At 41.4% G+C, this 16,639-nt stretch overlaps 1 protein-coding gene across 1 annotated transcript; it reads left to right on the forward strand.

Annotated features, from left to right (window-relative positions):
* Positions 1-428: 428 nt before the first annotated feature.
* On the forward strand, positions 429-14,663 carry LOC139417275 (prokineticin receptor 1b). Its single transcript, XM_071166535.1, has 2 exons — positions 429-898; positions 13,952-14,663. Exons 1-2 carry the CDS (start codon positions 429-431, stop codon positions 14,661-14,663), a joined length of 1,182 nt encoding a protein of 393 aa, XP_071022636.1.
* The last annotated feature ends 1,976 nt before the right edge of the window (positions 14,664-16,639 follow it).

Below are 16,639 nucleotides of genomic sequence, written 5' to 3' on the forward strand. Positions count from 1 at the left end.
CCAATAATAAAACTGAGCTGAAAATAAATTGTCATAGCGGTTTTCATTATTATTTTACCAGCTCTGCAATGTCAACAGCGGCACCCACAAGATGCTACATTTATTCATGCTTATTTGATCTGGGGAGCATGTTTGAATCTGAAATCAATGTTTAATGAATTTTCACACATTCTCTGGTCTCTCTGTGAGTCTAAGTTGAGAACAACTGTGTTGCAGGTCAGTCGAAGATGTTCTCTTGGCTGTCTGAGTGACAAGTGGGATCTTCTCTACACTCAAAAAGACCCTCCCTCATCCACCTCCATAGTTCCTGCAATACACTGACACCATGACCCAAAAACCTTCTGAAATGGTTCCTGGAAGACACTGAAATAATTTAGAAAGAAAACACAAATTAAAACAAGAAATCTAACACTTATTGGGAATTCACCATGGGAGATCCCAACATCAGCCAGCTGGCTGCAGTGTACGCTGAGACCCCTGGCCACGTGCTGGGAGGAAGCGAGCTGGACCCGTTTACGGATAACTACGACACAGACTATGGTATTCCCGACAATGAGATTCCCGACACTACGCAGGGCACAGCCTTCTTCGTTGCCACCATCGTCATCGCCATGGTGCTCATCTGCATTATGCTCGTCTGTGGTGTAGGCAACTTCCTGTTTATCGCTACTTTGGCACGGTACAAGAAGCTACGTAACCTCACTAACCTGCTCATAGCTAATCTGGCTATATCAGACTTCATAGTGTCAGTGGTGTGCTGTCCGTTCCTGGTGGATTACTATGTGGTGAAGCAGTTGTCCTGGGACTATGGCCTGGTGCTGTGTGCCTCTGTCAACTACATCAGGACTGTGTCTCTCTACGTGTCCACTAACGCACTGCTGGCTATCGCTGCAGACAGGTGGGTCAGTGCCTTATCCCCTTTTATTAGCATCTTTCAATGACAGGTGTGTGTGTGTGTCCACTAATTGCCTTGCACTTGTCAGGAGTTTTATCTTGTTGAAGTTACCTTGCCCCTTGTTTCAGCCTTGTAGCAATCAATAAGTGACTTAGCTAGCATAGTCTGCCATCAAAGTCAGTGTCAATGTCTCAAAATATTCCCCTGTAAGTGTCTTCCTTCCTTTTTTGCAGCTTCATTAAATAGTACCCGCAAAACACCAGTTTCAACGTCAACAGTGAAGAGGCGACTCCGGGATGCTAGCCTTCTAGGCAGAGTTCCTCTGTCCAGTGTATGTGTTCTTTTGCTCATCTTAATATTTTGTTTTTATTGGCCAGTCTGTTGACATTGAGACTGGTGTTTTGCAGGTACTATTTAATAAAGCTGACAGTTGAGGACTTGTGAGGCGTCTGTTTCTCAAACTAGACTCTCTAACGTTCTTGTCCTCATGCTCAGTTGTGCACCGGGGCCTCCCACTCCCCTTTCTATTTTGGTTAGGGACAGTTTGCTCTGTTCTGTGAAAGGAGTAGTACACAGTGTTGTATGAGATCTTCAGTTTCTTGGCAATTTCTGCAATGGAATAGCCTTAATTTCTCAGAACAAGAATAGACTGACGAGTTTCGGAATAAAGGTCTTTGTTTCTGGCCATTTTGAGCCTGTAATCGGACCTACAAATGCTGATGCACCAGATACTCAATTAGTGTAAAGAAGTCCAGTTTTATTGCTTTTTTAAAATCCGAACAACTGTCGCGTATACTCCCTCTTCGGCCTCTAGGTCATCAGGCTGTTGATTATCCCGCACACCTGTCACCATCGTCAAGCGCACCAGCACCTCATGACACTCACCTGGACTCCATTACCTCCTTGATTATCTTCCCTATATATGTTACTCCCCTTGGTTCTTTCTTCAGGTGTTATTGACTCTCTTTCATGTCAGTGCGTTGTTTGTGTTTCATGTTTATTGTTTTCTTTACTTATTAAAACACTCACTCCCCGTACTTGCTTCCCGAGTCTCAGCGCACTCATTACAGAATAACACCTCACCTAAGAGAAGCATCAGGGAGTGTTTTTTTTGTGACAGTGTAAATTACTTTGGGTCTGGGAGCCGTTACAGGCTCTCATGCCTCAGCCAGATTGCCAGACTCCCCTGCCTCCACCGGCTTGTCAGGCTCTCATGCCTCAGCCGGATCGCCAGGCTCCCCTGCCTCAGCCCGGCTCATCGGGCTTTCATGCCTCCGCCAGATCGCCAGGCTCCCCTGCTTCCACCGGCTCGTCAGGCTCTCATGCCTCAGCCGGATTGCCAGGCTCCCCTGCCTCAGCTGGTCTGGCAGGTTACTGCGCCCCAGCCGGCTCGACAGGTTCCCATGCCTCAGCCGGTGTGACAGGGTCCCGTGCTTCAGCAGGGGTGACCGGTCCACTCCTGATCCCTGGGTTCGTCCCCTTTGTCAGCGTCCTGCGACATGAGCTGCGTGTCGGGGAGGGTTTACTGTCACCTATACACTCTCCGGCCTCAAGGTCATCAGGCTACTGATTACGCCGCACACCTGTCACCATCGTCAAGCACACCAGCGCCTCATGACACTTACCTGGACTCCATCACCTCCTTGATTATCTTCCCTATATCTGTCCCTCCTCTTGGTTCTTTCCTCAGGTGTTATTGACTCTGTTTCATGTTGGTGTGTTTGTGTTTCGTGTTTATTTATTAAAACACTCACTCCCTGTACTTGCTTCCCGACTCTCAGGGCACACAACAACAGTTTTCAGCTGTGCTAACATAATTGCAAAAGGGTTTGCTAACGATCATTTAACCTTTTCAAATGATAAACTTGGATTAGATAAGACAACGTGCCATTGGAACACAGGAGTGATGGTTGCTGAAAATGGGCTTCTGTACACCTATGTAGATATTCCATTAAAAATCAGCCGTTTCCAGCTACAATAGTCATTTACAACATTAACAATGTCTTCACTGTATTTCTGATCAATTTGATGTTATTTTAATGGACAAACAATGTGCCTTTCTTTAAAAAAACAAGGACATTTCTAAGTGACCCCAAACTTTTGAACGGTAGTGTACAAACTTTCCACAAACCCACAGGTTACATACAGTTTCCAACTTTCAAATATTTTCTAAACAAACTAAAAGAGAGAGGAGGAAGGTAAGTTATTGGGGCACATCTTTAATAAAAGATCAGCCTGCTGTACAGGAAATAATCGACTACCCTCAAGCGGCATTTAGCTGCTTTATTTGTTGTCTCATGTTTTCTTTGCTTGAACACCATACTTTAAATCCAAAACTGTATCAAAACGCAATTATGAAAGAAGAATGTTCTATAAAATGCTGTTAATGTCAATAGCTTGTCTATATTTATAGTCCTCTGAATTAGCCACAGCAGCAACCATTGCAATTGTACCTCAATGTACTTTGAACATTTCATGACTCTAGGACCAAATGTCTTAAAAGAAAGCTTCTGAAGTTTCATAATTGGCCCTGCAAAGAAGGGCATCTATAGGTAGATGGAAAAAACAAAGCAGACATTTTGAGCATGGTGAAGTTATGAACTACACTTTGGATGTTGTATCAATATACCCAGTCACTACAAAGATACAGGCATCCTTCCTAACTCAGTTGCTGGAGAGGAAGGAAACCGCTAAGCGAATTCACCATGAGGCCAATTTTGACTTTAAAACAGTTACAGAGTTTAATTGTAGTTACTCTACAATACTAACCTAATTGAAATAATGAAAAAATTAAGCCTATACAGAGTACAAATATTCCAAAGCATGCATCCTGTTTGCAACAAGGCACTAAAGTAATACTGCAAAAAAAGATGACAAAGCAATTGTCTTTTTTGTCCTGAATACAAAGTGTTATGTTTGGGGCAAATCCAATGTAACACATTACTGAGTACGACACTCCGTATTTTCAAGCATAGTGGTGGCTGCATCAGTTAGGTTATGCTTGTAATCATTAAGGGATGGGGAGTTTTTCAGGATCAAAAAAATACAAGGAATGGAGCTAAGCACAGGTAAAATCGTAAAGGAAAACCTGGTTCAGTCTGCTTTCCACCAGACACTGGGAGATTAACCTCTTTGATCTCTAGGGGCGCTATTTCATTTTTGGATAAAAAACGTTCCCGTTTTAAGCGCGATATTTTGTCACGAAAAGATGCTCGACTATGCATATTCTTGACAGTTTTTGAAAGAAAACACTCTGAAGTTTCAGAATCTGCAAAGATATTGTCTGTAAGTGCCCCAGAACTCATTCTACAGGCGAAACCAAGATGATGCGTCAACCAGGAAATGAGCAGAATTTCTGAAGCTCTGTTTTCCATTGTCTCCTTATATGGCTGTGATTGCGCAAGGAATGAGCCTACACTTTCTGTCGTTCCCCCAAGGTGTTAGCAGCATTGTGACGTATTTGTAGGCATATCATTGGAAGATTGACCATAAGAGACTACATTTTCCAAGTGTCCGCCTGGTGTCCTGCGTGGAATTCGGTGCGCAATTGCCAGCTGCTTGTACTTTTCCATTTGATTGAGGGGAGAAACCATGCTTCCACTAATACACAAATAATATTTTTGGGAAAAACTGAGCATCTGCTATCTAACTGAGAGTCTCCTCATTGAAAACATCCGAAGTTCTTCAAAGGTAAATGATTTTATTTGAAGGCTTTTATGTTTTTGTTGAAATCTTGCGTGCTGGATGCTAACGCTAATGCTAACGCTAAATGCTACGCTAGCTAGCCACTTTTACACAAATGATTGTTTTCCTATGGTTGAGAAGCATATTTTGAAAATCTGAGATGACAGTGTTGTTTACAAAAGGCTAAGCTTGAGAGATGGCATATTTATTTCATTTCATTTGCGATTTTCATGTATAGTTAACGTTGCGTTATGGTAATGAGCTTAGGTCTGTAAATAGAATCCCGGATCCAGGTTTGGTAGACGCAACAGGTTAAGGAGAAGTATATCTTTAATTCCATGTATAACACTTGTATTTTCATCAACATTTGATGAGTATTTCTGTAAATTGATGTGGCTCTCTGCAAAATCACTGGATGTTTTGGAAGCAAAACATTACTGAACATAACGCGCCAATGAAAACTGAGATTTTTGGATATAAATATGAACTTTATCGAACGAAACATACATGCATTGTGTAACATGAAGTCCTATGAGTGTCATCTGATGAAGATCATCAAAGGTTAGTGATTCATTTTCTCTATTTCTGCTTTTTGTGACTCCTCTCTTTGGCTGGAAAAAGGCTGTGTTTTTCTGTGACTAGGTGCTGACCTAACATAATCGCATGGTATGCTTTCGTCGTAAAGCCTTTTTGAAATCGGACACTGTGGTGAGATTAACAACAAGTTATCTTTAAAAAGGTGTATAATACTTGTATGTTTGAGGAATTTTAATTATGAGATTTCTGTTGTTTGATTTTGGTGCCCTGCACTTTCACTGGCTGTTGTCAAATCGATCCCGTTAACGGGATTTCAGCCGAAAGATGTTAACAGCACGATTGGCCAAGGCAGGATACTCTGAGCGCAGCCCAAACCAGAAATCTGGCAGCCGCTTCTGATTAAATTACATTTTCACAGAACCGTTTGCTGCAATTTTGTTACAAGTGAAAATTATAGTCATTAAAGAAAACTTTTTGCACATTTCTCAATTAAAAAAAAAACATGTCAATACTTTGCCCCCCAGCGCACTTCTGTATGTTGTAAAAGTGTTGCATGGTCGCTGCCCATATTATTGCATTCAGCAGAAAATAGAACATTTTGTAGAAAATTTAGAAAATTTCAAGCTGTCAGACATTCCTTTGGCAGTAAGAGCCTCTCGGTAGATGCTGCAGTGTACCCAAGCGGCGTCAGGAGCAACTTCTTTAACGCTCGTTACCACTCCACTATGACTCCCTGTCATGGCTTTTGCGCCATCAGTACAGATACCAACACATCTTGACCACCAAAGTCCATTTGATGTCACAAAGTTGTCCAGTACTTTATTAAACATTTCTTCTCCTGTTGTCCTGGTTCCCAGTGGTTTGCAGAAGAGGATGTCTTCCTTAATCGATCCCCCATAAACGTAACGGACATATAACATGAGCTGTGCCAGGCCCGCCACGTCTGTTGACTCATCCAGCTGTAACGCATATAATTCACTGGCTTGTATGCGAAGCAGTAATTGTTTCAAAACATCTCCTGCCGTGTCACTGATGTGTCATGAAACAGTATTGTTTGATGAAGGCATTGTCTGTATAGTTTTTTGGGCCTTTTCACCCAGCATTGTCCCAGTCATATCGCGGCAGCAGGAAGAATTAAGTCCTCCACAATAGTATGGGGGTTCCCTGTCCTAGCCACTCGGTAGCTCAACATATAAGACGCTTCAAGCCCCTTCTTATTAATGGTATCTGTTGCTTTTATATATGTTTTATATACTACTCGAAAGTATTTTTAATTCTTGCTCAAAAACTCCTGTGGCTTATTTTTCAAATTGGCATGTTTTGTTTCTAAATGTCTGAGCAAGAGTGAAGATTTCATAGAGTTGTGAGATAGTACTTGTCCACATATAACTGTGGCTGAGAAAAAGGCACTAATCTAAATATAAGTGAACCCCAAATCAATGTAGTTCTCATCATATTTGCATCTCTTCGATGGTCCAACGTCCATGTCTGTTGTTCGATGCTTTCCCGGGTAAGGGGGCAGTAACTCTTCGGCTGCATCAGATTCACAACTGTCAGTGTCCATGCTAGCTGGGCTAACAGCAAATGTACAATTACTGATGCTAGCATTGGATGTGTTCGTGGAAGCAGAACAACTTGTGTCGTCGACAGGTGCAGGTGTAGTACTGCTGGTAGTAAGAGTACTTCCAGTAGAGCTGGTATGTGTCTCTATGGACGCGGGTCTTACTTTAACCATTTATCAATTTTCGAGCAAACAGAATGAGCAGCAGCTACGTTTGGCTACATACAGACCGCTATTGGACTTCCTGCGAGAGAGTAACAGTTCATGTGATTGGATGTTAATTATTTAACTAGGCTACCTGTATTTGACATTGTGTTGTTGTTTTGCTGAACACTAGATGGTTTCATTTTATTTTTCACAGTGAAATGAGGTTACTCAGGCGAGAGAAATAACCTCACTCAAATGTATAGCCCTGTTGGAAAATATAAATGCACTGTTTGAAAATGTGAGAAAAAAAACAAAAAAAACATAATAAAAAATATATATATTGTGAGTCACATTTTATTTGGCGTACCCCCTACAGCTACTGCCCCATTATGCGTACCCCAGTTTGGGAATACCTGGTCTACTGGTATCATTCTTAAAATGAGAACATGTAGCTCAACAAAATGTAAAAAATGTATGAGTTAAGCTATTCTCTGCTTCAGATGCACAATGTCAAGGGGTGCATTGCAAATGCCCATAAGGCTAATCTCACGGTTTCCTAAACTCAGTCCTCGAAGGGGTGCGCATTTTAGATTTTGCCTTAGCACTACAAAGCTGAGCTGATTCAAATAATCAACTAATCATAAATCAATCAAATGTATTTATAAAGCCCTTTTTACATTGGCATATGTCACAAAATTCTGTACAGAAACCCAGCCTAAAACCCCAACCAGCAAGCAATGCAGATGTAGAATCAGGCTAGGAAAACTACCTAGAAAGGCAGGAACCTAGGAAGAAACCTAGACAGGAACCAGGCTCTGAGGAGTGGCCAGTCCTCTTCTGGCTGTGCCAGGTGGAGATTATAAGAGTACATGGTAATTTAAGGCCAGATTGTTCTTCAAGATGTGCAAACGTTCATAGATAACTAGCAGGATCAAATAATAATCAGTGGTTATAGAGGGTGCAACAGGTCAGTACTCAGGAGTAAATGTCAGTTGGCTTTTTATAGCCGAGCATTCAGAGGTCGAGACAGCAGGTGCGTTGGAGAGAGATCAAGCTTGGATCATTTGAATCAGTTGGGCAGTGTTAGTGCAAAACCAAAACATGCACCCTTTGGGGTCCCGAGGACAGAGTTTGGGAAACTCTGCGCTGATGCCATCATACTGTAGGGCCAGTGGTCCGGTCCTCAAGTACCCCCAACAATACACAGTTTATTGTTTTCCCAGACAAGCATACCTGATTCAACTTGTCAACTAATCATCAGACTCTCAATGAGTTGAATCAGGCATGTTTGTCTGGGACTGCAACACAAATGTTCTGTTGAGGTACTAAAGGACTGGAGAACCACTGCTGTAGGCTTATGGCTGTATTGGCATTGCACGCCATTATCAGCTGCAAAATGGGTTCACATGGCTGATATCCGGAAAAAAAGAGTGGTAATCAAACAACACTATTAGGAGCGTTTACAACTATACAAAAAGTTAGTTAATGTTAATTTGAGAATACAACACAGACATTAGTGGCAGATTCCCTTACCCGCTTTACTGCAGAATTGTGAGCTGTGATGAATCAACAATGACGCTGTTCACCTTGAATAATAGTTTTAAGTTAACATTGGTCTTCAAACATGGTGCCTGGTACGGTTTCTAGGTGATTTGTGACACAACTACAAGCCCTCTATTATTTTCACGTCTATCTTCTTCTTCAACCAGGGTAACAGCAGTTGGCATCAAATACATGTTGCATTACCGCCACCTACTAGACTGGAGTACAACTCCTTTATACATTGCTTAATTTTTTTTTTTAAAGCAGATCAACAAAATCAACAAATACCCTACTATCTAACCCTACTGTCTATCCCTACTATTTAACCCTATTATCTAACACTACTGTCTAACCCTACTATCTAACCCTACACTAAAAACCCACCACACCTTACTCCACTATTTAAATCTACCTAGTCCTACCTCAGGTCAACAGCCTGAAAGGACGGGACACCACCACTCAAAACACCCTGTAACTCTTCTGACTCGTACACCCAAATCCCTCTCTGCAGCTGCCACCACAACTTCAAATTTCTGCCATTTATGTTCCATCCCTGCAGTACAGTTGATAAGCATTGCTATAATCTCTAAAAATCAGATTTTACTGAAGCCTATATGACTTGCATGTATCCCTCTGTACTGGTACAGATCTACTACTCACACCACCCCTCTCAAGATCCTTCCCCCTTGATCCTTCTTCCTCTACTTTCCTCACTGCCTCAGCATACGACAACTTCTGCACTAGTCTAACCCTGGAAACCTCAACCGGCCCCTCTCGCACCGGACATTTCTGATCCCCAGCCCATGGTCACCCCTACAATTAACACATACCACTACTTTCCCCAATGCTACACATTCCTTTGTCTCATGCCCTTCTGCACACTTCTCACAGCTACAGTAGGGACCTTCCTCCTACAAACTGCTGCCACATGCCCATAAGCTTGACACCTGTAACAATGTAATGTATTTGGCACAAAAACCTGTACGGGATAACTTATGTATCCTAACATGCATATGTCGGGCAAAGACTCAACATCAAAACTCAAAGGAACAGACAATTACTTTTTTGTTTCACCACTCACGCCCCTCTGTCTGCATCACACTAAACAACGAGCATCACAAACACCGGGAATCTTCCCGTTCAGTTGGTCAACTTTCACATTTACCGCTACCCCATAATCAGTCATTTCAATGGCACCCTTTTCTTGAGAGCAAAACAATTCACATCTCTTTTCCCCATTCGTTTAACATGAAGCGCCTGCGCCCTCTGACCTGCAGAAACACAAACAATTGATATAAGACCACTTCTGGATACCTTCACTGACTCCACAGCGTCCAAATCTGTTTTCACCCAGTCTGAAACCACAAATGGATCAGCCAAAAGGCAAGGATCCACTTTTTCCAAAAATGGCACAGAGGGTCTTTATCCTGACACTCGGTACAAGACCCTCGGAGTAAAACAAGGTTGTCCAATATCAGCATATCTATTTATTATGGTCATCAAAATGTTAGCTATTAAAATCATATCCAACAAAAATATATAGAGGGTCTAGAAATCCAGGGCTTAAAAACAAAGGTGGCATTGTATGCTGATGACATAGATTTCTTCTTAAATGTGCAATCTGGATCCCTGCACAACCTCAATGTGGATCTGGATTACAACCAAACTATGATAAGTGTACCATATTACGTATTGGATCTTTAGGTTACTGTGTAGTTTACCAATAAAATGGTCTGACGGTGAAGTGGACAGACTCGCTATTCCTATCCCTAACGAAATAAAGGAACATACTACAACTCATTTTTACAGAAAGTTAGCCAAAATAGATAAGCTCTTTCTAACATGGAGAGATAAATACCTGTCTATTTGTGGAAAAATCACCCTGAGTAAATATTTTGTCATATCCCGGTTTACCTATTTACTTATGGCACTGTCTACGCAAAACTATTTTTCTTTCGAATGATTTGGAATGGCAAGCCAGACAAAATAAAACGGGCTAATTGATATAATAAACATGAGTTTGGGTGGCAAAAAGTACTAAATATGAATGCATTAAACCTCTCACTAAAAGCATCAGTCATACAAAAGACCCAAACTGGTTCTCCAGTAGATTAGTAAGAATGTCTCATCCCTTGTTCAAAAATGGTCACTTTCAGTTAATTGAAAATGGAACCTTTTTCACAATATCACCCTTTCTAAAACAAGACATTCAAAGCTGGCTGCAATTCCAGTTTCATCCCCCAGAAAACACAGAACAAATAATATAACAAATTATATGGTTAATTTCAAATATACTAATTGATAAAAAAAATATATATATTTATGGAAATACATTTTGTTTTAAGTAATTCTCTTTGTTAAATATTATGAATAGGAAAGGTGGAGTTATGTCACATGTGAAGTTAACAAACATACTGTATACGGAAATGTTTGCTCTCTCCAAAATTAGATTTGGGAATAGATTTTTGATGTGCTGATTCCATGGCACCTGGTTAATAAACTGATACACAAAACAACGCTTGATTCAAACAGAGCTTTTCAAAAGAGAGTTTTTCTGTTTAAATTATTGTACAAAATGATTGCCACAAACAGAATGTTATCTATATGGGGCATACAACCATCTCAGCTCCGCAGATTTTGCTACCAAGTGATAGAATCATTTGATAATTTGATCACTTATTTTCTGGTCACAGATATGGGAATTTATCTCAAATTAATCCTGCAATAGTACTGTTGGGGGATGTGGAGAACCATTGTAAATCAATCAACAATATAATAATACTTTTAGCAAAAATAATTATCTTTAACTCACAATCTGTATATGGTATACTATGCAACTAGACAGGTTCAGAATTTATGTCAAACATCATAGCACAGTAGAAAAATATATGGCACATGGAAATCATAAGAGGGTGGTTTACAAAGAGAGATGGGATGGAGGGAGAATAGATGAGAGGTGGGTTTAAAAGCTCAGTTTGACCAAAAACATGATTTATAATATAAGTATAGATAATACTTATACTATATATCTAGATGTAACATATATCAAAATATCAAATACTTTTATTCTTGCTATGTAACTATTGAAAAAAAGGGCCATGTACGTATACCGCTACCCCATATACAGTGGGGAGAACAGGTATTTGATACACTGACGATTTTGCAGGTTTTCCTACTTACAAAGCATGTAGAGGTCTGTAATTTTTATCATAGGTACACTTCAACTGTGAGAGGCGGAATCTAAAACAAAAATCCAGAAAATCACATTGTATGATTTTTAAGTAATTAATTAGCATTTTATTGCATGACATAAGTATTTGATCACCTACCAACCAGTAAGAATTCCGGCTCTCACAGACCTGTTAGTTTTTCTTTAAGAAGCCCTCCTGTTCTCCACTCATTACCTGTATTAACTGCACCTGTTTGTACTTGTTACCTGTATAAAAGACACCTGTCCACACACTCAAATAGACTCCAACCTCTCCACAATGGCCAAGACCGGAGAGCTGTGTAAGGACATCAGGGTTAAAATTGTAGACCTGCACAAGGCTGGGATGGGCTACAGGACAACAGGCAAGCAGCTTGGTGAGAAGGCAACAACTGTTGGCGCAATTATTAGAAAATGGAAGAAGTTCAAGATGACGGTCAATCACCCTCGGTCTGCGGCTCCATGCAAGATCTCACCTCGTGGGGCATCAATGATCATGAGGAAGGTGAGGGATCAGCCCAGAACTACACGGCAGGACCTGGTCAATGACCTGAAGAGAGCTGGGACCACAGTCTCAAAGAAAACCATTAGTATCACACTACGCCATCATGGATTAAAATCCTGCAGCGCACGCAAGGTCCCCCTACTCAAGCAAGGGCATGTCCAGGCCCATCTGAAGTTTGCCAATGACCATCTGGATGATCCAGAGGAGGAATGAGAGAAGGTCCTGTGGTCTGATGAGACAAAAATAGAGCTTTTTGGTCTAAACTCCGCTCGCCATGTTTGGAGGAAGAAGAAGGATGAGTACAACCCCAAGAACACCATCCCAAAATGAAGCATGGAGGTGGAAACATCATTCTTTGGGGATACTTTTCTGCAAAGGGGACAGGACAACTGCACCGTATTGAGGGGAGGATGGATGGGGCCATGTATCGCGAGATCTTGGCCAACAACCTCCTCCCCTCAGTAAGAGCATTGAAGATGGGTCGTGGCTGGGTCTTCCAGAATGACAACGACCCGAAATACACAGCCAGGGCACCTAAGGAGTGGCTCCGTAAGAAGCATCTCAAGGTCCTGGAGTGGCCTAGCCAGTCTCCAGACCTGAACCCTATAGAAAATCTTTGGAGGGAGCTGAAAGTCCGTATTGCCCAGCGACAGCCCTGAAATCTGAAGGATCTAGAGACGGTCTGTATGGAGGAGTGGGCCGAAACCTGCTGCAGTGTGTGCAAACCTGGTCAAGAACTACAGGAAAGGTATGATCTCTGTAATTGCAAACAAAGGTTTATGTACCAAATATTAAGTTCTGCTTTTCTGATGTATCAAATACTTATGTCAAGCAATAAAATGCAAATGAATTACTTAAAAATCATACAATGTGATTTTCTGGATTTTGTTTTAGATTCTGTCTCTCACAGTTGAAGTGTAAGTGTACCACAGTTGAAGTGTACCTATGATAAAAATTATAGACCTCTACATGCTTTGTAAGTAGGAAATCCTGCAAAATTGGCAGTGCATCAAATAATTGTTCTCCCCACTGTATACCGCTACCCCAGTATACATGTAACAGCAAAGTTTACGGTACCGGAGTGCCAAGTCTAGGACAAAAAGGCTTCCCAACAGTTTTTACCCCCAAGCCATAAGACTCCTGAACAGGTAATCAAATGGCTACCCGGACTATTTGCATTGTGTGCCCCCTCCATGTACATACTACCTCAATTGGCCCAACAAACCAGTGCTCCCGCACATTGGCTAACCAGGCTATTTGCATTTTGTCCCTCCCACCACCCGCCAACCCCTCTTTTACGCTACTGCTACTCTCTGTTCATCATATATGCATAGTCACTTTAACCATATCTACATGTAGATACTACCTCAATCAGCCTGACTAACTGGTGTCTGTATGTAGCCTCACTACTTGTATAGCCTCGCTACTGTATATAGCCTCTCTTTTTACTGTTGTTTAATTTCTTAACCTACCTATTGTTCACCTAATACCTTTTTTGCGCTATTGGTTAGAGCCTGTAAGTAAGCATTTCACTGTAAGGTCTACACTTGTTGTATTGGGCGAACGTGATAAATAAACTTTGATTTGATCTACTAAAGATATTCAACCACTCTAGGTGGAGCATGGAAAACTGTTTCTATATTTTCATTTGAATTTTTGTTTGTTCCTTCAAGAGCAGCTCAAACTTGTTTGTAGATCCCATTAGGATTGGTTCGCTCATAATGTTATGCACCTTGGTTAAATTGCAAGGACTAGCGACAGTATACTTTTCATTTGCATGTGTCCTAGTAGCCTGATGAAAATATATACTGACAAAAATGTCCTTTTTGCTAATTTTTATGTACCTTAATACACCCTCTCCTCTGTCCTCAGGTACATGGCCATCGTCCATCCTCTGAGGCCTCGTATGAAGTACCAGACGGCATACTGTCTGATCACTGGTGTCTGGGTTGTACCAATCCTAATCTCCATCCCTTCTGCCTACTTTGCCTCCGAGACCATGTACCCTCATGGCGGTGCCAGCACCTCTCAGAACACCCACAAGACCTTCTGTGCCCAGATCTGGCCTGTGGACCAGCAGGCCTACTACCGCTCCTACTTCCTGTTTATATTTGCCCTGGAGTTCCTTTGGCCCGTTTTTGTCATGGCGATATGTTACGCACGGATCTCCCGAGAGCTCTGGTTCAAGAGTGTCCCGGGCTTCCAGACGGAGCAGATCCGGAAGAGATTGCGTTGTCGGCGGAAGACAGTCATGGTCCTGATCGGGATCCTGACAGCATACATTCTGTGCTGGGCACCATATTACGGCTTCACCATCCTACGAGACTTCCACCCGACGATCATCTCCCGCCAGAGGAACTCCCTGGTGGCCTTCTACATTATTGAGTGCATCGCCATGAGCAACAGCATGATAAACACCTTCTGCTTTGTCAGTGTCAAGAACAACACGGTCAAGTACCTGAAAAGGATTGTGCTGCTGCGCTGGAGGTCCACCTACGCTCCCAGTAAGACTGTGGACGAGGCAGATATCCGGACGTCCTCCATGCCGTTGACCGAGGAGGTCGAATGCATTCGCCTGAGATAAACGAGGAGACGCCATTTTGAAACATTCAGATCTTGTGATGTTGTCAGGGAGATAGATGTCTTTGTTGGTGTTTTGGCACAACAGAAACTTTTACAGAAACGACAGAAACTAATGTTAATATTATTTTATGACATCCTCACACCATCTCAGTGATCACATACACAATACTGTTGAAAAGGGATATTTCAATACCTGTTTTGGCAGCATTCAGTGAACACACGAGTCGGCCAGCTGCTCTTAACAAACATTTAATTTCAAATGTAAGAAGACAAAAAACGGTCTTCTCCTTTATTCTGCTCAAAATTGCAGCAATTAATCTACTGATCAAATAGCCTACAAGCCATCAGTGCATTTCCTGAAAATGAATAACACACTTCAGGGTTTATTTTCTCTAAACAGCCGATCAGTGACACTTCTGTTTGAACAAGCTCTGCTGCACTAAATTCTGAGATTGGTTGCACACGTTGGATATTGTTCTAAAGCTCAGAATCTCCTCTTTTCAACAATATACTGAGTCCAATATACATTTCTAATAAAAACTTAAGAAATACCTACTTATTCACAGGTTTTTCTTTATTTTGACTATTTTCTACATTGTACAATAATAGTAAAGACATAAAAACTGTGAAATAACACATATGGAATCATGTAGTAATCCAAAAAGTGTTAAACAAATCAAAATATATTTTATATTTGAGATTCCTAAAAGTAGTCACCCTTTGCCTTGATGAGAGCTTTGCATACTCCTGGAATTCTCTCAACCAGCTTCATGAGGTAGTCACCTGGAATGTATTTCAATTGACAGGCGTGCCTTGTTAAAAGTTAATTTGTGGAATTTATTTCCTTCTTAATGCGTTGAGCCAATCAGTTGTGTTGTGACAAGTTAGGGGTGGTTTACAGAAGATAGCCCTATTTGCTATAAGACCAAATCCATATTATGGCAAGAGCAGCTCAAATAAGCAAAGAGAAATGACTTACCATCATTACTTTAAGACACGAAGGTCAGTCAATCTGGAAAAGATCAAAAACTTTTAAAGTTTCTTCAAGTGCAGTCACAAAAACCATCAAGCGCTATGATTAAGCTGGCAATCATAAAGACCGGCACAGGAAAGGAAGAAGCAGAGTTACCTCTGCTGCAGAGGATAAGTTCCTTATACTTATAAATAAGTAACAGACATGTCAACATCAACTGTTCAGAGGAGACTGTGTGAATCAGGCCTTCATGGTCGAATTGCTTCAAGGAAACCAATACTAAAGGACACCAATAAGAATAAGAGACCTGCTTGGCCCAAGAAACACGAGCAATGGACATTAGACAGGTGGAAATCTGTCCTTCGGTCTGATGAGTCCAAATTTGAGATTTTTGGTTCCAACCATTGTGTCTTTGTGAGACGCAGGGTAGGTAAACGGATGATCTCCGCATGTGTGCTTCCCACCGTGAAGCATGGAGGGGATGTGATGGTGTGGGGCTGCTTTGCTGGTCACACTGTCAGTGATTTATTTAGAATTCAAGGCACACTTAACCAGCATTGCTACCACAGCATTCTGCAGAGATATGCCATCCCATCTGGTTTGCGTATGTGTTATTTCATAGTTTTGATGACTTCACTATTATTCTACACTGTAGAAAATAGTCAAAATAAAGAAAAACCCTTGAATGAGTAAGTGTGTTCAAACGTTTGACTGGTACTATATATGTCAGGGTCCATGCGACTGACAAGGATGGAGCAAGTCACATATAAGGTTGTATGGCCACAGGACGGATCATGGTCAGGTGGTAAGATTCCTTTTCAATTTGCTCATTTGCTGTTGATCAATGGAATGGGAATGAACTCAAAAAGCCAGTTGACTTTTTTCACTCTTATTTTCCTTGAATATGCTGTTTCACCCTTCAATTTATATTTAATTAAGTCTTTTGATATGACGCTTCGTAAGACAAAAAGTGACAAATGAATAGCCCGAGATTGACACAACAC

This window comes from Oncorhynchus clarkii, chromosome 1 (assembly GCF_045791955.1).
Source record: "Oncorhynchus clarkii lewisi isolate Uvic-CL-2024 chromosome 1, UVic_Ocla_1.0, whole genome shotgun sequence".
Classification (NCBI taxonomy): Eukaryota; Metazoa; Chordata; class Actinopteri; order Salmoniformes; family Salmonidae; genus Oncorhynchus; species Oncorhynchus clarkii.